General features: G+C 45.8%; 1 protein-coding gene across 5 annotated transcripts in view; it reads left to right on the top strand.

Moving 5' to 3' along the window:
• The window catches only part of LOC121554441 (collagen alpha-1(XXV) chain-like), a 407556-nt gene that overhangs the window by 375648 nt on the left and 10753 nt on the right, over nt 1-21155 (top strand). For 2 of the 5 annotated variants that reach the window (XM_041868035.2, XM_045212266.1), the window contains exons 21-33: nt 3624-3647; nt 4670-4714; nt 4926-4970; nt 5201-5281; nt 5492-5554; nt 5818-5868; nt 10073-10099; nt 16013-16093; nt 16874-16909; nt 17111-17164; nt 17292-17345; nt 17504-17530; nt 17925-17978. In XM_041868035.2, coding sequence (XP_041723969.2) covers nt 3624-3647; nt 4670-4714; nt 4926-4970; nt 5201-5281; nt 5492-5554; nt 5818-5868; nt 10073-10099; nt 16013-16093; nt 16874-16909; nt 17111-17164; nt 17292-17345; nt 17504-17530; nt 17925-17978 — 642 coding nt within the window. Of the gene's footprint in view, nt 1-3623; nt 3648-4669; nt 4715-4925; nt 4971-5200; nt 5282-5491; nt 5555-5817; nt 5869-10072; nt 10100-16012; nt 16094-16292; nt 16555-16873; nt 16910-17110; nt 17165-17291; nt 17346-17503; nt 17531-17924; nt 17979-21155 lie in introns of those variants that run through there. The other 3 variants (XM_041868036.2, XM_041868034.2, XM_041868037.2) reach the window with 2 other exon arrangements.

The following is a 21155-nucleotide window of genomic DNA, read 5'->3' as shown; positions in this document are numbered from 1 at the left end:
CCTCGAGCGACACAGGCGTCACTGCCGATCCTGCTGATTCCATTATAAAGGTGTGTGATTCTGTCAAGGCGTGCTGAAGGTGGGTGTGGTGTAGGAATCATGCGCAGGACACAGAGGCTCAGTCCAAAGGCTTTAGTGCAATAAATATATATCCAACCGAAGCAAAATAAGCCCGAAGGCAAAATGCACGACGCACACAGGCGACAAAACGAATGACGCACAAACATGTGCAAACAACCCTCTCAAAACACTGGAGGGAAAATGTAGCTCCAAAACACGAAACAGTAGTACAATCACACACAACGACAAGCACACACAACGAGAACTAAATAGGGCACTAACGAGGACTAACAAGACACAGGTGTACAACATCCAGACAAAACCAATCGAACATGAAACATAGATCGGTGGCAGCTAGTACTCCGGGGACGACGACCGCCGAAGCCTGCCCGGACCAGGAGGAGGAGCAGCCTCGGCCGAAACCGTGACATGTTCACAAAAAATATTGTTCTCACATGTTTGTGTTATTTAACACTAGCTAGATTTCTATCCAATTGGCAACAGATTTTCATGCAAATATTCTAAAATCGACATGAAGAACATATGCGAATTTTCCCACCAGTGGTGTGTTTCTACCAAACAGACTTGTTGCGGAAATAAGTCAGTATGTGATGACATAGAGCACACAAAATGTCGTTTTTTGCTTAAGTTTTCATGTACCAAATAAAAATATAATGTTCAATGCGTCGCATTTTGAACTTTACAGATAGTTTTGTCACAAAACCAGTTGTGTTAAATAGCAAATGTGCCTACTCTGATCTTGGCACGTGCACTCTAGCCAACAGCTCGCAGATACAGTGCAGATAGGCTGTGCGGGTAAGCTAGTCCACAGTGCATTCGGAAAGTATTCAGACCCCTTAACTTTTTCCACATTTTGTTACGTTGCAGCCTTATTCTAAAATTGATTAAATAAAACATTTTCCTCATCAGTCTACACACAATACCCCATAATGACAAAGTGAAAACAGGTTTTCAGAATTTTTTTCAAATGTATTTATTTACATACATTTTCAGATCCTTTGCTATGAGACTCGAAATTGAGCTCAGGTGCATCCTGTTTCAATTGATCATCCATGAGATGTTTCTACAACTTGATTGGAGTCCACCTGTGGTAAATCCAATTGATTGGACATGATTTGGAAAGGCACACACCTGTCTATATAAGGTCCCACAGTTGACAGTGCATTTCAGAGCAAAAACCACGCCTTGAGGTCGAAGGAATTGTCCGTAGAGCTCCGAGACAGGATTTTGTCAAGGCACAGATTTGGGGAAAGGTACCAAAAACAATCTGCAGCCTTGAAGGTCCCCAAGAACACAGAGGCCTCCATCATTCTTAAATGGAACAAGTTTGGAACCACCTAGACTCTTCCTAGAGCTGGCCGCCCAGCCTTGGTCAGGGGGGAGAAGGGCCTTGGTCAGGGAGGTGACCAAGAACCCAATGGTCACTCTGACAGAGCTCCAGAGTTCCTCTGTGGAGATGGGAGAACCTTCCAGAAAGACAACCATCTCTGCAGCTTCGGGACCAATCAGGCCTTTATGGTAGAGTAGCCAGACAGAATCCACTCCTCATTACAAGGTACATGATAGCCCGCTTGGAGTTTGCCAAAAGGCACCTAAAAGACTCTCAGACCATAAGAAAAGAGATTCTCTGGTCAGATGAAACCAAGATTGATCTCTTTGGCCTGAATGCCAAGCATCACATCTGGAGGAAACCTGGCACCATCCCTACAGTGCAGAATGGTTGTGGCAGCATCATGTTGTGGGGATGTTTTTCAGCAGCAGGGACTGGGAGACTAGTCAGGATTGAGGGAAAGATGAACGGAGCAAAGTACAGAGAGATCCTTGATGAAAACCTGCTCCAGAGCACTCAGGACCTCAGACTGGGGCGAAGGTTCACCTTCCAACAGGACAACAACCCTAGGCACACAGCCAAGACAATGCAGGTGTGGCTTCGGGACAAGTCTCTGAATGTCCTTGAGTGGCCCAGCCAGAGCCCGGACTTGAACCCGATCGAACATCTCTGGAGACATTTGACATTTTAGTCATTTAGCAGACGCTCTTATCCAGAGCGACTTACAGTTAGTGAGTGCATCAATTTTTTGTTTTTTCATACTGGCCCCCCGTGGGAATCGAACCCACAACCCTGGTGTTGCAAGCGCCATGCTCTACCAACTGAGCTACACGGAGCCTGAGTATAGCTGTGTAGCAACGCTCCCCTTTTCAACCTGACGGAGCTTGAGAGGATCTACAGAGAACTCCCCAAATATAAGTGTGCCAAGCTTGTAGCGTCATACCCAAGAAGAATCGAGGCTGTAATCACTGCCAAAGGTGCTTCAACAAAGTACTGAGTAAAGGGTCTGAATACTTATGTAAATGTTATATTTCAGTAGTTTTTTTTATACATTTGCAAAATTTTCTGTTTTTGCTTTGTCATTATGCGGTATTGTGTGGAGATTGATGAGAGGGGGGGACAATTTAATCAATTTTAGAATAAGGCTGTAATGTAACAAAATGTGGAAAAAGTCAAGTGGTCTGAATAGTTTCCGAATGCACTGTACATTATGAGATTATTATGGATAAGAGCAAGGATGTTTTTTGGAGTCAAAAAGGAGCCAAGCATCGATCATCATGTCACTAGAATAAGACCCTCCATATTCATTGGAAAGGAACATCAAGATCACCGTGCACTTTCACCACCCAGTGAAGTTCATCATAAGTTATTTCATCTGTAGCCTAATAAACTGTATGGTTTCCCGAGTCATAGTGGGAGGACCACACACCATATAATCGCGTGACTCCAAGGTTACTTCAATATGATAATTATTATATCAATATTTGTGCGTAAAGGGGTTTCATCACCGTTTCTCGCATAATACATTTTACTGACACAAAAAGATCCTACCATGTCGAATGAACACATATGTCGTCATTTATGCAATTCTTGCAAAACTACCTGTTTCCATCACTGCTGTCGTGATTTTTTTAATATACTGTGGATGGAAACGTGGTTACAGTAAATTATAGGAATTTGTGGTTTTGGGTGGATTTTTCCTTTAAGTTAAACATTGATTTCTGGCCAATTGAGCTGTATTCCTATATTTCTGATAGATGAGATAGATGAGTTGTTAGATGAACCTCTGAAGTACCATTTTGATTTTGATTAATGGTGAAATATTTTTTTATGTGGCCCCCACCACACTCATGTCAAATTTACAGCATTAAAATACCATATTCTTTAATGGACTTGTAAATGTATAGTTTTGTGCTTCAGTGGATGTCAGGCAATATACTACAGTCCCCTTTTAAAGCATTATGACACATTTACAACAGAGGATATTTTCTTATCCTACTATCTGACTAATAAAATTGCTTGTGAACCTATACTGGGCATTAGCCATCTGAGTGTACTGTACAATGCTTTCAAATACTCCAGACAGTTCAAATTCCATTTGGCACTGTTCGAACTCTAGGTTAGTGAAGAGGGAGAACTATAGCATGCTGACAGGTTTGTTTCGTGCATAACCAGTTATCTTATCTTTCACCTCCTCCCTGGCCGACCACAGAAGATTACCACTATTACAGTGACGGTAATTCACCCCTATTCTGTCTGTGTGATATTTGAGTGATGCATCTTTGATCCGGCATGAACCCAACCCCACCCTGCCTTCCCCTGCTCATATCCTCTTTTCTCAGCTAACACGTAACTCCCACACATTGTTGCATAACACTAAGACAATGACAATTCCTAAATTATGTGTTTGTGTGTCTGTGAAATTTCGTAAGCATTTTGATATGGGGAGTGGTCACTCAAGTGTGAAAGAAATGTATTGAAGTGCCTAAGTCCATCACAATGTTGTCAATCATTGAAAGACACTAGACATTAACCCCCACAAACTATTCCAACTCTGAAGAAGTGCATGTGAGTACACCACCATGTTGCTAGTCTGGTCCCAGATCTGTCTGTACTTTTTGGAACTCCATTGCTGTCATTGTCATGCCAAACTGTTTGGCATTATGACAGCGAATGACAAGGAGATAGCATGATAGCACAAACAGACCGGCACTCAGGCTATCACCTTTTCATGGCTTATTGTAATAATGGTGTTGAACATCATTTCATCAGGCCATTATCTCTCATACCCCTATCAAATTATCTGGCTTATGGTGATCTCAGGTTCCTTGGTAACTTCTATTTATATTAAAGTTCAGCTATTAAATTAACTATACTATACTGTAAATAGACACTTACTTTCAGAGGATATGGAGATTATTTTAAACATAATAAATAAGATGATCTCCTGATGATCTTAGTTGCAGTTTTTCCCACACTATCCTTGTGACCTCGGTGTGGGAATTGTTGTGATCTTTTTCGATCATCATTGTGTCATGTTTATTCTCAAGTGATTCGTAACATGTGTGAGGATATGTTTGCGTCTATCTATTCTATTTCAGTCAATTCGAGTGATGAGTTTACAATTGTCCATTATTTTCTATTTAATTGTAACATTGACTGAATTGGAGGGGAATTGACACCAACCCTGGCATATATTCATGTACTACATGTGTATATGATGGTAATAACAATCAAATATTTATCTTGTGAATCTAGGGTCCCGCTGGGCCTCCTGGACTATCAGGACCAGCGGGAATCAAGGTAATCCATCACTCTCTGTGTGTGTGTGCGTGCGTGCGTTCGTGCGTGTGTGTGTGTGTGTGTGTGTGTGTGTGCAAGCAAGCAAGCAACAGCGAGTGAGCGTGTGTATCTAACACGCAATATAAACAAAGGAAAATAGTCTAAACATTTGTGACAACAAGTCACCATACATTTTTGCTATGCGTTTGCCACAATCCATTCTCTGTTTCAGGGAGATCAAGGCATGCCTGGCCTCCCTGGACTGGATGGTGAAAGGGTAAGTAGTCCCAGATGTCTCAGTACCCAGTCATGCCTAGTAAAGATCATCAAAAGCCATTCTTGAAGATTCTTACCTTTTACATTGGAGTTCCTAACTAATCATTGACCTTAATGGATTAATCAAATATGAGGGAGGAGCGAAAACCTTGACGACACACGGCCCTTTAACACCCTTGCAATACGTTTTCCCATATTGATTGTCATTCTGATTACTTTACCACTGCCCAGGGTTTCAAAGGTTCCAAAGGAGACATGGGAATCCCTGGCACGTCTGGAGACAAAGGAACTGTTGGCTTACCTGGTTTACCAGTAAGAGTCTATCCACCAACCTTAACACATATCAAATTATTCCTGACACCAATAAGTGATAGCAAATAGCTTCAGCGTTGACAATTACCACTATAACTTCCTTTGTAGGACAGCATTTACAGATAAGATATGCTGACTGTTGAGTGATTAAGTCTTGAACACTTTGAGCAGCATTCTTTAGAATGTCATAATGAATGTCCTGTTTCTTAGGGCGTCAATGGATTGAAAGGAGATAAGGGTGATTCTGGTCTGCCTGGTCCTCAAGGGCCCTCAGTAAGTTAACTCAAAACGGACATACAAATGTATTACATCTACATATGGCAATGCATTTAATCAAGATACCAATAAAGCATTGTGGAAGTTCCTTCACACTTAGGTTTTCTCTAAGTGAGGGAAATGTGACAAGGTCAAGTCATTTCATACAACTTCAGAGGCCTGAAACTGTCAGTGTATGATCTTAATGGGCCATATGATGATAAATGCCATGTGAGTAATATTGGTTCAACCTGATTGGATTGTCTCCCTCTCACATGCAGATTATTGGCCAACCTGGAGCACCTGGGCCCCATGGCCCCCCAGGCCCCATGGTGAGTTGTCCCCCTAAATCAAGGTTGGGCAGTTCCAGTCCTCAAGGGCCGAATCTGTGTCACACACACACACATCTTATTAAACAAATTGTAATTGTGGTCTAAAGTGAAGAGTATTAGTTGATTATTTGAATCAGTTATGTTAATGTTTGGTTGGAGTAAAAGTGTGACACCCTCGAGAACCAGAGCTGCAACCCCTACCCTAGAACATCTACTACACTCTTAGGGAAAAAATGTTTCTTCAAAATGGGACAGCCGAATAACCATTTTAGGTTCTAGAGAGAACCTTTGTTTCTGAGTGTAAAACAACTCAAATGCATCTCTGGCTGGTCTATGCAGTGGCCAAGAGGCATATTACCATACAATGAAATGTAAGTGCAAGCCAGACAGCCAGTTAGATTTTAGATTGGCAGTGAATTTTGGATTCAGTGTCATGGAGTTTCAGTCCAAGCTGTTATAATGTGTCATGTAGATGAAATAACAAGATCCTGAAGTTATTGTTCATGTTGATGTTATACAGTGTTTGCAATATGTGTCATAGCTCAAAGAGACAATATGGTCACCACCCTTTTCTTAAAGCTGTACACTGATGTATCATGCCTTCCCACTGTCTGGTTGATTCCCGTAGATTACCTGCTCACTCATAACAACTGACACACCGCCACTCATTACTCAGAGGCACCCACTCAAAATACACTGAACAAAAATATAAACGCAACATGCAACAATTTCAAAGGTTTTACTGAGTTAAAGTTTATATGAGGAAATCAGTCAATTGAAATAAATAAATTAGGTCCTAATTTATTAATTTCACATGACTGGGAATACAGATAGGCATCTGTTGGTCAGACTTTAAAAAAACGTAGGAGCGTGGATCCGAAAACCAGTTACTATCTGGTGTGACCACCATTTGCCTCATGCAGCGCAACACATCTCCTTCGCATAGAGCTGATCAGGCTGTTGATTGGGGCCTGTGGAATGTTGTCCCACTCCTCTTCAATGGTTGTGCGAAGTTGTGGGATATTGGCGGAAACGGGAACAAGCTTTTGTATACGTTGGTCCAGAGCATTCCAAACATGCTCAATGGGAGACATGTCTGGTTAGTATGAAGGCCATGGAAGAACTGGGAAATGTTCAGCTTCCAGGAAATGTGTACACATCCTTGCAACATGGGGCCGTGCATTATCATGCTGAAACATGAGGTGATGGTGCCGGATGAATGGCACGACAATGGGCCTCTCGCAATTGTGTTTGTTGTCCATAGCTTATGCCTGCCCATACCATAACCCCACCGCCACCATGGGGCACTCTGTTCACAACGTTGACATCAGCAAACTGCTCGCCCACACGATATACAGTGCCTTCGGAAAGTATTCAGAGCCCTTTACTTTTTCTACATTTTGTTACGTTACAGCCTTATTCTAAAATGGATTAAATAAAACAATGTCCTCATCAATCTACACACAATACCCCATAATGATAAAACGAAAACTGGTTTTTAGAAATTTTTGCAAATGTATTAAAAACAAAAAACAGAAATACCTTATTTACATAAGTATTCAGACCCTTTGCTATGAGACTTGAAATTGAGCTCTGGTGCATCCTGTTTCCATTGATCATCCTTGATGTTTCTACAACTTGATTGGAGTCCACCTGTGGTAAATTCAATTGATTGGACATGATTTGGAAAGGCACACACCTGTCTATATAAAGGTCCCACAGTTGACACAGATCTGGGGAAGGGTACCAAAAAATGTCTGCAGCATTGAAGGTCCCCAAGAACACAGTGGCCTCCATCATTCTTAAATAGAAGAAGTTTGCAACCACCAAGACTCTTCCTAGAGCTGGCCGCCCGGCCAAACTGAGCAATCTGGGACAATGGCCTTGGTCAGGGAGGTGACCAAGAACCCGATGGTAACTCTGACAGAGCTCTAGAGTTCCTCTGTGGAGATGGGAGAACCTTCCAGAAGGACAACCATCTCTGCAGCACTCCACCAATCAGGCCTTTATGGTAGAGTGCCAGACGAAACCCACTCCTCAGTAAAAGGCACATGACAGCCCACTTGGAGTTTTCTAAAAGGAACCTAAAGACTCTCAGACCATGAGAAACAAGATTCTCTGGTCTGATGAAACCAAGATTGAACTCTTTGGCCTGAATGCCAAGCGTCACATCTGGAGGAAACCTTGTACCATCCCTACGGTGAAGCATGGTGGTGGCAGCATCATGCTGTGGGGATGTTTTTCAGCGGCAGGGACTGAAAGACTAGTCAGGATCGAGGCAAAGATGAACGGAGCAAAGTACAGAGAGATCTTGATGAAAACCTGCTCCAGAGTGCTCAGGACCTCAGACTGGGGCGAAGTTTCACCTTCCAACCGGACAACGACCCTAAGTACACAGCCAAGGCAACGCAGGAGTGGCTTCAGGACAAGTCTCTGAATGTACTTGTGTGGCCCAGCCAGAGCCTGGACTTGAACCTGATCTAACATCTCTGGAGAGACCTGAAAAAAGCTGTGCACCATCCAACCGGACAGAGCTTAAGAGGATCTGTAGAGAAGAATGGGAGAAACTCCCCAAATAGAGGTGTGCCAAGCTTGTAGCGTTATACCCAAGAAGACTCAAGGGTGTAATCACTTCCAAAGGTGCTTCAACAAAGTACTGAGTAAAGGGTCTGAATACTTCTGTAAATGTGATATTTCGTTTTTGAAATATTTTTTTTATTATCAACAATTTTTAAAAAACTGTTTTTTCATTCCTGCAGTCAGCATGCCAACTGCATGCTCCCTCAAAACATGAGACATCTGTGGCATTGTGTTGTGTGACAAAACTGCACATTTTAGAGTGGTGTTTTATTGATTTGCATTTTAATGAGGGAAATAAGTATTTAAAAAAGTAGAAAAACACCCCCAAAGCATAATGTTTCCACCTCCATGTTTGACGGTGGGGATGGTGTTCTTGGGGTCATAGGCAGCATTCCTCCTCCTCCAAACACTCATACGGCCCAGTACATCACTTGGGCCAAGCTTCCTGACATCCAGGACCTCTATTCCAGGCGGAGGAAGGCCCTAAAAATTGTCAAAGACTCCAGCCACCCTAGTCATAGACTGTTCTCTTTGCTACCGCACGGCAAGCGGTACTGGAGCACCAAGTCTAGGTCCAAAAGGCTTCTTAACAGCTTCTACCCCCAAGCCATAAGACTCCAGAACAGCTAATCATTGTTACCCGGACTATTTCCATTGTCCCCACCCACCTCACCCCCTCTTTTACGCTGCTGCTACTCTCAGTTTATTATCTATGCATAGTCACTTTAACTCTACCCACACATATTACATATTACCTAAATTACCTAGACTAACCTGTGCCCCCGCACATTGACTCTGTACCGGTACACTGTGTATATAGCCTCCCTACTGTTATTTTATTTTACTGCTGCTCTTTAATTATTATTATTACATTTTTTTACTTATCTATTTTTACTTAACACTTATTTTTCTTAACTGCATTGTTGGTTAAGGGCTTGTTAGTAAGCATTTCACTGTAAGGTCACCTGTTGTGTTCGGCGCATGTGGCAAATAACATTTTATTTGATTGTCAACTAACTTGTCCTATTTGAAGTATCTCTACCTCTGGTGTTGACAAGTGATAATGGGCTTGTTTCCCAGACACAGATTAAGCTTAGTCCTGGGCAAACAAATATCCATTGAGAATGCTTTTTAGTCAGGGACTAGGTTTAATATGTGTCTAGGTAACTAGCCCGATAACTACTATCCAAAGCCAAGTAGTCAAATTTCATGATTTTCTTTAGGGTCAGGACTTGGAGTGTTAAGGGATTCTTGCACCTGAAATACTATAGGAGTCTGCAATCCACTTTTACTTATGGAAATCCGCTTTTCCCATTATCTGCATGTTCACTCAGCAATATAGGGCTAGTTATCTTCCCAGTGTTATTCCACAACAATGCCCACATAAACCTACTTAGATTAAACAGCAGAGGTACAGTAAACGTTTATCATGGATCCACTGATAAGATAATGTATTGAGTTTCAAAACGTAGCTTCTTCTAAAGTGAACGCTCATAGCTTGCTCCTAATGCAATTTACTTAAACTAGTAAGAAATTACATTAATTCCATGTAAAAATGTCATCAGGTCAAATTAATTGATACAACTAATCAAAACACATGCATTTTCTTGATTCTGTTTTTCAGGGACCCCATGGCTTCCCTGGACCAAAGGTAAATCCAGATAAGAAAATTGCTTTTGCAATTTTGCAGATAAGACCGCTTGCTTTTATTTTAAAAAATGCATGCATGACCCACATTCAAATGTTAATAGTGTAACCATCAGATACATGTAATACCTTATTATACCTTTCCTTGTTAGGTGCTGGCAAACTGTATACCATGCTGCATATTCCAATGTCCTGCACAGAAATCTGGGCTGTGATAGAATACTTTGAAATTGAATCCTTCTTTCTTTCTCACCTTAAAGTCTGTGCTGTTCTGATAGCATTTGTTGGGTGAAAACACATTTTCCACCATGTTGATTTCATGTATCTAGTTGTATTAGATCAGTGATCGGTTTGAGGCGGGTAGGCAGGACATTTTAATTTTTTTGACATAGCCCAGTGCTCTCCACTACCAACTGTTTTATGTAATTCTACCAGAACAATTTGGCCGGAGAAAATTATATTTGGGACATTAATGGAGCTATTAATGAATTTTACTCTCTAAGGCAGTGTCACGGTTTCGGCCGAGGCTGCCTCTCTTCCTTGCTCGGGCAGGCTTCGGCGTTCGTCGTCTCCGGAATACTAGCTGCCACCGTTGTATGTTTCATGTTCGTTTGGTCTGGTCTGGTTTTGTACACCTGTTATCGTTTAGTGTCATTAGTGTCCTATAAGTTCTCGTTGGGTTTGTCTAGTGTTGTGTGTGATTGTTTTCACTGTCGTGCGTTTTGCTAGTGATTATACATTTTGCTCGGTTGAGCTGTTCTCCATTGTATTGGAGTATTTTGTCGCACATGTGTAGTGCGCCCGTTTTATTTTCGCCTGCGTGCGGAGTTCTCGCCTCAGGGCATTTATTTCGTGCTTGTGTTTGTGCAAACCACTAAAGTCTTTTGGACTTACTTTCTGCGTCCTGCGCCTGATTCCACCAATACACCCACCTACAGCAACACTGACAGAATCACACACCTGCTCGAATGGAATCAGCAGGAGCCGCAGCAGCACAGGAGACGTTGGAGGACAGGGTCCGGGAGCAGAATGACCAGATCCTGCGGATGGGGGCCGCACTGCAGGAGGTGATCACCACCCTCCAACGCTGGGAGACCCGAGGGACACCCCCAACGCCATCTTCCCTGCCCTCACCATCGGCAAGCCAGCCCATTCCCGCTCCGGAACCCAGAGAGTTCGACTCTCGCTCCCGAGGGCCTACGATGGGACCGCTGCCGGGTGTCAGGGCTTCCTTCTCCAGGTGGAGCTTTACCTGGCCACCGTGCACCCGGCGCCCTCGGGGCACGAGCATGTCCGCCCTGATCTCCTGCCTTTCCGGCAAGGCGTTAGAATGGGCCAACGCCGAGTGGAGGAGAATAGACGCTACCACCATCACGTGCACGACGAAGTTCTCCCGCCGCTTCAGGGCGGTGTTTGACCATCCCCGGAGGGGAAAGCGGCGGGGAGCGTCTGTTCTGCCTCCGGCAGGGGAGAAGGAGTGCCCAGGAGTTCGCTTTGGAATTCCGTACTCTAGCGGCGGATGCAGGGTGGAATGAACGGGCCCTCATTGATCACTACCGCTGTAGTCTACGTGAGGACGTCCGTAGGGAGCTGGCCTGTCGGGACACCAGCCTCTCGTTCGACCAGTTAGTCGACATGTCCATCAGGCTGGATACCCTGCTAGCTACCCGCGGACGCCCCGAGGGGGGTCCGTCCATTTCACCCTCCAGCGCCTCCGAGCCGTGCCCCATGGAGCTCGGGGGCGCTGGCGCTAGAGAGAGGAAGGGTCGGAGTACGAGGGGGTCCATCTCCTGTACCAACTGTGGTCGGGGAGGACACACCGCGGCTAGGTGCTGGGGATGGCCTCCTAGGGGAGAAGACGACAGGCCCCGCACTGGGGAGCCCTTCCAGGTGAGTAGGCGCCCCACTCACCCAGAGCTCTCTGTTGCGCACTTCTGTATACCTGTGCGTTTTCCACAGGTCGCACCTCATTCCCAGCATAAGGCGCTGGTAGATTCAGGCGCGGCTGGGAATTTTGTTGATAAGAGATTTTGTTTAGCCTTAGGGATTCCCCTTCTCCCTGTTGACGTCCCCTTCCCCGTTCATGCCCTAGATAGCCGTCCGTTGGGTGCGGGCTTGATCAGGGAGGTCACGGCGCCACTTAGGATGTGTGCGCAGGAGGGTCATCAGGAGATGATCCAGCTATTTCTGATCGACTCGCCTGCGTATCCGGTGGTGCTGGGCATGCCCTGGTTGAGTACCCATAACCCGTCTATTTCGTGGCAGGAGAGGGCTCTGATGGAGTGGTCTGCCCAGTGTGTGGGTCGATGTTTAGGCGTTTCCGTAGGGGCTACCTCGGTGGAGAGTCCAAACCAGGTGCCCGCACTGCACGTTCCCCCTGAGTATGGGGATTTGGCTATTGTGTTCAGTAAGTCGAGGGCGACGCAGTTGCCTCCCCCATAGGCAGGGAGATTGTGCGATAGACCTCCAGGCAGGAGCTGCGCTCCCACGGAGCCATGTGTATCCTCTGTCTCAGGAGGAGAAGAGAGCTATGGAGACTTACATAGATGAATCTCTGAGACAAGGATACATACGGCCCTCCACTTCCCCTGCGTCCTCGAGTTTATTTTTTGTGAAGAAAAAGGATGGTGGGTTACGCCCGTGCATAGATTACCGTGGTCTCAATCAGATCACGGTGAAGTACAGTTATCCACTCCCGCTGATTGCGACCATGACGGAGTCATTGCATGGGGCGCGTTTCTTCACTAAATTAGATCTCAGGAGCGCGTACAACTTGGTGCGCATTAGGGGGGGGCGATGAATGGAAGACAGCCTTTAGTACCACCTCGGGCCATTACGAGTATCTTGTCATGCCATACGGGTTGATGAACGCTCCTTCAGTTTTCCAATCATTCGTGGATGAGATCTTCAGGGACATGCAGGGGCAGGGGGTGGTCGTGTACATAGATGACATTCTCGTGTACTCGTCTACCCGAGTCGAGCATGTGGCCCTGGTGCGCCGAGTGTTGCGGAGGCTGTTGGAGCACGACCTGTATGTTAAGGCAGAGAAGTGTCTTTTTTCCAGGAATCGGTCTCCTTTTTGGGTTATCAGTTGTCTGCGTCAGGGGTGAAGATGGAGGTAGACCGGGTGTCAGCCGTGCGTAATTGGCAAACGCCAACCACTGTGAAGGAGGTGCAGCAGTTTTTGGGGTTTGCGAATTACTACCGGAGGTTTATCCGGGGTTTTGGACAGGTGGCAGCTCCCATAACGTCTCTTTTGAAGGGGGGTCCGGTGCGTCTGCAGTGGTCAGCCGAGGCGGACAGGGCGTTTGGGAGGCTGAAGGACCTGTTTACCTCGGCCCCGGTGCTGGCGCATCCGGATCCCTCTTTACCATTTCAGGTAGAGGTGGACGCGTCAGAGGCCGGTATAGGAGCCGTGCTTTCGCAAGCGGTCCGGCGCGCCACCTAAACTCCGCCCCTGTGCTTTTTATTCCAAGAAGCTCAGTCCGGCGGAGCGAAATTATGACGTAGGGGACAGGGAGCTGTTAGCCGTGGTACAGGCCCTAAAGGTGTGGAGGCACTGGCTTGAGGGGGCTCAACACCCTTTCCTCATTTTGACGGACCACCGTAACCTGGAGTACATCCGGGCAGCGAGGAGACTGAACCCTCGCCAGGCGCGGTGGAATATGTTTTTGACCCGGTTCGTATTTAAGATCACGTACATCCCTGGGTCACAGAACGGTAAGGCAGATGCACTGTCTCGGCGGTATGACACGGAGGAGAGGTCCGTGGAGCCCACTCCCATACTGCCGGAGTCTTGTCTGGTGGCACCGGTAGTGTGGGAGGTCGATGCTGAACTCGAGCGGGCGTTACGCACCGACCCTAGTCCACCTCACAAGTCACCCTCCTCTGGACACCCTGGTATCGGCCGGACAGTGCACTGTCTTAGTGCTAAGTACTGGTGGCCCCACGTTGGCGAGGGATGTGAGGGTTTATGTTTCCTCCTGCTCGGTGTGCGCCCAGTGTAAGGCGCCTAGACATCTGCCTAGGGGTAAGTTACTACCCCTGCCCGTTCCACAACGACCATGGTCTCACCTCTCTGTGGATTTCATCACTGACCTTCCTCCTTCACAGGGGAATACCACTATACTGGTCGTTGTGGACCGGTTCTCTAAGGCCTGTCGTTTGCTCCCTATGCCGGGCCTTCCTACTGCCCTGCAGACCGCCGAGCGCTATTCACCCATGTGTTCCGGCACTACGGGGTACCCGAGGATATTGTGTCTGATCGAGGTCCCCAATTTACCTCCAGAGTCTGGAGAGCTTTTATGGAGCGGTTGGGGGTCTCGGTGAGCCTCACCTCGGGTTACCACCCGGAGAGTAATGGGCAGGTGGAACGTGTGAACCAGGATGTGGGTAGATTTCTTAGAACATACTGCCAGGACCGGCCGGAGGAGTGGGCAAGGTACGTTCCCTGGGCCGAAATGGCCCAGAATTCCCCTACGCCATTCCTCCACTAACCTAACCCCTTTCCAATGTGTGTTAGGTTACCAGCCGGTTCTGGCACCTTGGCAGCAGAGCCAGATCGAGGCTCCTGCGGTGGATGAGTGGGTGCGGCGCTCGGAGGAGACATGGAACGCTGCACACGTCCACCTGCAGCGGGCCCTCCGTCGTCAAAAGCGCGCGCCGATCTCCACCGCAGTGAGGGACCGGTGTTCGCACCTGGTGATCGAGTCTGGCTCTCTACCAGAAACCTGCCCCTCCGCCTGCCCTGTCGGAAACTGGGTCGGCGGTTTGTAGGGCTATTTAAAGTCCTGAGAAGATTGAACGAGGTGTGTTACAGATTACAACTACCTGTTGAGTATAAAAGTATTAACCCCTCGTTCCATGTGTCTCTTCTCAGGCCGGTGGTAGCTGGCCCACTCCAAGAAAATGAGATCAGGGAGACTCCTCCGCCCCCATTGGACATCGAGGGGCACCGGCGTACTCCGTGCGGTCCATCTTGGATTCGAGACGTTGGATGGGGGTCTCCAATATCTAGTGGAGTGGGAGGGGTACGGCCCGGAGGAGCGGTGCTGGGTGCCGAGGAGAGACATTTTGGACCCGTCTCTCCTGACGGAATTCCATCGTGGTCACCCGACGCACCCTGCTCCGCGTCCTCCTGGTCGTCCCCGAGGCCGGAGGCGGCGCACGTCTTGGAGCCGCCCGTCAAGGGGGGGTACTGTCACGGTTTCGGCCGAGGCTGCCTCTCTTCCTTGCTCGGGCAGGCTTCGGCGTTCCGTCGTCTCCGGAATACTAGCTGCCACCGTTGTATGTTTCATGTTCGTTTGGTCTGGTCTGGTTTTGTACACCTGTTATCGTTTAGTGTCATTAGTGTCCTATAAGTTCTCGTTGGGTTTGTCTAGTGTTGTGTGTGATTGTTTTCACTGACGTGCGTTTTGCTAGTGATTATACATTTTGTTCGGTTGAGCTGTTCTCCATTGTATTGGAGTATTTTGTCGCACATGTGTAGTGCGCCCGTTTTATTTTCGCCTGCGTGCGGAGTTCTCGCCTCAGGGCATTTATTTCGTGCTTGTGTTTGTGCAAACCACTAAAGTCTTTTGGACTTACTTTCTGCGTCCTGCGCCTGATTCCACCACCACACCCACCTACAGTAACACTGACAGGCAGTAGGTAGCTCTCCAGCCCAGCACAAATGTGCCGCTTCAGCTAATCAAGGTTTTGTTGAGCAGTTGATTAGTTGAATTAGGGGTATTCATACTGAGCTGGGACAAAAGCCTGCACACCTTTTAGTTATCCAGGACCAGGTCTGGTGGTGACCACTGCTCTAGGGAAATGGAGCTTGCAGCAGTAGCCTATATGTGTCTACTGAATTCTGTCCATCCACGTATTGCTCATCCCCTGCTCCTAAGTCAACCTCTGCCACTCCTCTTGCATTTAGGGGGAGGCTGGGAATCATGGTCTGAAGGGCGTACGTGGGGAGTCAGGGCACAAGGGGGACAGAGGAATCCTGGGCCTCCCCGTAAGTACAACACTCAGTCCTCCATCCTGAGAAATCATCTCACCACCACAACCCTGTCCTCTGCATTCAGCCGCTGGTCTATTTCCTGCTCTTTGTGTGCATTCCTGCACACCATATATTTATGTGTGTCTCTTTTGTGTCTATGTCTGTCTTCTCCTGCGTTTGTCTTTCTCTCTCCTTTGCCTGCTTGTGCCAACAGCATTTCAACCTCCCTGCAGTGTTTCCCCGAGGATTTTTTTCACCAGCGGTGGCAAAGTTAGCATAGGGGTGGGGGGCATGCAGTCTCAGACCAAACATTTTACAGTCTCTCCTCTTGGCTGCAGAGACAACATTTAACTTTTTTAAAGTAAAATGTGCAGTTTTAAAGCTAATTTCCTTCAATTCTACACATTTTGCCATGGCTTATGCCATGTTCTTATGCTATTTGATTGACTCAAATGTTATAATAAAATCCAAATCATGCCGTGACATTTTTGGAATTTTAGATTCTCCCTGACTGTCTAGTTTTAATTTAGGTAGTTGTTAGTTCTCAAAGATAATCTTATAAAAAAAATATATAGCTCCATTATCTTTTCTACATACTTTATATCTGGTTTTAGTATTTTAAGTTTACATTGAAAACGAGTGGTGACCCACCACTGCTAAATGAATATAGGGGAAACACTGTTTGTTTTTTCACCCTGTCCAAATAACAACCTTAAAAAATAAGTTATTTTCACTGTGTTCATCTTGTATTAATCACGCCTTGTTCATATCACTCATACATCCATAACGGCAAAGGGAGCCTCCGGCTTGGACGGCAAGCCTGGAATTAGGGTGAGTTTCATGTGAACCAGCTTCAACCCCCCAAGCCCCCCCCCCTCCCGCCACCCGCCCCTCGCACCACACACACTTTTCCATCTGGAAAGGTTCGGGTGGACAATATCAACATTATGGTAAAGTATATGGGAATGTAGTCTGACCAAAGTGTGGTCCTACCTGAGGGTATTGCTGACAATTGTTTCCACCTCTCCACAGGGTATGGACGGGCCTGTGGGTCCCTCCGGTCCAGCCGGGCCAAAGGGGGACAGAGTAAGTCTGTGATAAATTATATACTATAAGAAAGGTTGCCTGTGTTAGCCAGCTACCACACTAATTTTGATAACCTTTTGGTAAATGTGTGTTGTTAAAATGTGATGCCTCTTTGTGCTTGTGTCAGGGTGAGAGAGGAGCTGCAGGTGAACTCGGGCCAAGGGGACCTTATGGACTTCCTGTAAGTGTTCTCTGATAAAAACAAAACCCCAGCCAACACACAATACAGTTCTAATAACAAACACAATCTTAATATCAGTCTTACAAGTTCGTAACTAACTTAAAACATGTAGTACAGTATCTGAAAAAGCGCTTAGGTTATTCTGTGTTTACTTTCAGGGAGCGGCTGGAACACCTGGCCTTGATGTGAGTGAGGCAGTTATGTCTGTCCCTGTCAGACCTGTGATATCTGTATCCTATATTGCATGCTGTTATTTCTTAATTTGTTCTTCAAGAGAAGAGTCATTTCATTTCATCATGAAAACTGGATGTATAAGGCTGTAAAAATGACAGCACTAGTCTCTCTTTCTCACTGAGTACATGCATTTCCCCCATAATGCACATTCCCTTGTGTTCTCTTTGTATCTCTTTTATTGTCCCTCTCTCTTCCTCCTCCTCTCTGTTCATCTTCTCGCCTTTCTAGGGTTGTAACATTGTCAGAGAGGGATGTGAACCTCCTTGGATGTTCTATCTACACTGTTCCTAGATCAGGTCTTATCAGATACACTCCCCAGGGTACTGAACTAGTTGTATTTTGCAGGGGTTGCCAGGCTTAAGGGGAGAGAAAGGCGACCCGGGGGAAAGAGGAGAAAAGGTAGATCTAGATATGCTACCTTGGGGAATGAATGACAACCCCATAATTTTACCTAGAAGAACTGGTGTCAATGGACAATGAAGTAAAGGAACTAAGCCTTGTCTTTAGAAAGTGGATTCACCAATGAATATCTTTTGAAAATTGAATATCACTTTAATTGAGTGGAGTGGACATATGACAGTTGTTATGACAATTTGGAAGGAGTGGTATGGTATTTGACATAGCTGTAGTGAAATTCATTGGGTTTTTGATGACATAATTCATGGGTCTCAGGATACTTTCATAGTACTAATGTGCTGTACAAATTGTATGAGCATTTGTATGAGTCATTACGAGGGTCATATGGCGAAGGTGCATAAAGATGTCAGAATTCAGTTACAGTGGGGAAAAAAAGTATTTAGTCAGCCACCAATTGTGCAAGTTCTCCCACTTAAAAAGATGAGAGAGGCCTGTAATTTTCATCATAGGTACACGTCAACTATGACAGACAAAATGAGAAAAAAAAATCCAGAAAATCACATTGTAGGATTTTTTATGAATTTATTGGCATATGATGGTGGAAAATAAGTATTTGGTCAATAACAAAAGTTTCTCAATACTTTGTTATATACCCTTTGTTGGCAATGACACAGGTCAAACGTTTTCTGTAAGTCTTCACAAGGTTTTCACACACTGTTGCTGGTATTTTGGCCCATTCCTCCATGCAGATCTCCTCTAGAGCAGTGATGTTTTGGGGCTGTCGCTGGGCAACACAGACTTTCAACTCCCTCCAAAGATTTTCTATGGGGTTGAGATCTGGAGACTGGCTAGGCCACTCCAGGACCTTGAAATGCTTCTTACGAAGCCACTCCTTCATTGCCCGGGCGGTGTGTTTGGGATCATTGTCATGCTGAAAGACCCAGCCACGTTTCATCTTCAATGCCCTTGCTGATGGAAGGAGGGTTTCACTCAAAATCTCACGATACATGGCCCCATTCATTCTTTCCTTTACACGGATCAGTCGTCCTGGTCCCTTTGCAGAAAAACAGCCCCAAAGCATGATGTTTCCAACCCCATGCTTCACAGTAGGTATGGTGTTCTTTGGATGCACTCAGCATTCTTTGTCCTCCAAACATGATGAGTTGAGTTTTTACCAAAAAGTTATATTTTGGTTTCATCTGACCATATGACATTCTCCCAATCCTCTTCTGGATCATCCAAATGCACTTCAGACGGGCCTGGACATGTACTGGCTTAAGCAGGGGGACACGTCTCGCACTGCAGGATTTGAGTCCCTGGCGGCGTAGTGTGTTACTGATGGTTGGCTTTGTTACTTTGGTCCCAGCTCTCTGCAGGTCATTCACTAGGTCCCCCCGTGTGGTTCTGGGATTTTTGCTCACCGTTCTTGTGATCATTTTGACCCCACGGGGTGAGATCTTGCGTGGAGCCCCAGATCGAGGGAGATTATCAGTGGTCTTGTATGTCTTCCATTTCCTAATAATTGCTCCAACAGTTGATTTCTTCAAACCAAGCTGCTTACCTATTGCAGATTCAGTCTTCCCAGCCTGGTGCAGGTCTACAATTTTGTTTTTGGTGTCCTTTGACAGCTCTTTGGTCTTGGCCATTGTGAAGTTTGGAGTGTGACTGTTTGAGGTTGTGGACAGGTGTCTTTTATACTGATAACAAGTTCAAACAGGTGCCATTAATACAGGTAACGAGTGGAGGACAGAGGAGCCTCTTAAAGAAGAAGTTACAGTTCTGTGAGAGCCAGAAATCTTGCTTGTTTGTAGGTGACCAAATACTTATTTTCCACCATAATTTGCAAATAAATTCATTAAAAATCCTACAATGGGATTTTCTGGATTTTTTTTTCTCAATTTGTCTGTCATAGTTGACGTGTACCTATGATGAAAATTACAGGCCTCTCTCATCTTTTTAAGTGGGAGAACTTGCACAATTGGTGGCTGACTAAATACTTTTTTTCCCCACTGTATGACGTTATTGTTTTAATAATATGCCATTTAGCAGACGCTTTTATCCAAAGCGACTTACAGTCATGCGTGCATACATTTTTTTTGTGTATGGGTGGTCCCGGGGATCGAACCCACTACCTTGGCGTTACAAGCGCCGTGCTCTACCAGCTGAGCTACAGAGGACCACTTAGTTTCTAAACTACGGCATGCGACATGGTTCAACGCGCCAATAAATAAGCACAATATACTTTTTCTGTTTCTCAAATTGCCGGCATCTTGGAGCTAGAATTTGATGAATGTACAGTGAGGGAAAAAAGTATTTTATCCCCTGCTGATTTTGTACGTTTGCCCCCTGACAAAGACATGATCAGTCTACATTTTTTATGGTAGGTTTATTTGAACAGTGAGAGACAGAATAACAACAAAAAAATCCAGAAAAACGCATGTCAAAAATCGTATAAATTGAATTGCATTTTAATGAGGGAAATAAGTATTTGACCCCTCTGCAAAACATGACTTACTTGATGGAGTACTTGATGGAAAAACCCTTGGCAATCACAGAGGTCTGACGTTTCTTGTAGTTGGCTACCAGGTTTGCACACATCTCAGGAGGGATTTTGTCCCATTCCTTTTTGCAGATCTTCTCCAAGTCATTAAGGTTTCGAGGCTGACGTTTGGCAACTCGAACCTTCAGCTCCCTCCACAGATTTTCTATGGGATTAAGGTCTGGAGACTGGCTAGGCCACTCCAGGACCTTAATGTGCTTCTTCTTGAGCCACTCCTTTGTTGCCTTGGCCGTGTGTTTTGGGTCATTGTCATGCTGGAATACCCATCCACGACCCATTTTCAATGCCCTGGCTGAGGGAAGGAGGTTCTCACCCAAGATTTGACGGTACATGGACCCGTCCACCCTTTGATGCGGTGAAGTTGTCCTGTCCCCTTAGCAGAAAAACACCCCTAAAGCAAAATGTTTCCACCTCCATGTTTGATGGTGGGGGTGGTGTTCTTGGGGTCATAGGCAGCATTCCTCCTCCTCCAAACACAGCGAGTTGAGTTGATGCCAAAGAGCTCCATTTTGGTCTCATCTGACCACGACACTTTCACCCAGTTCTCCTTTGAATCATTCAGATGTTCATTGGCAAACTTCAGACGGGGACCTTGCGGGCGCTGCAGGATTTCAGTCCTTCAAGGCGTAGTGTGTTACCAATTGTTTTCTTGGTGACTA

The sequence above is a fragment of the Coregonus clupeaformis genome, unplaced genomic scaffold (genome assembly GCF_020615455.1).
Source record: "Coregonus clupeaformis isolate EN_2021a unplaced genomic scaffold, ASM2061545v1 scaf0003, whole genome shotgun sequence".
NCBI lineage: Eukaryota > Metazoa > Chordata > Actinopteri > Salmoniformes > Salmonidae > Coregonus > Coregonus clupeaformis.
This window is presented reverse-complemented; position numbering and strand designations above follow the sequence as displayed.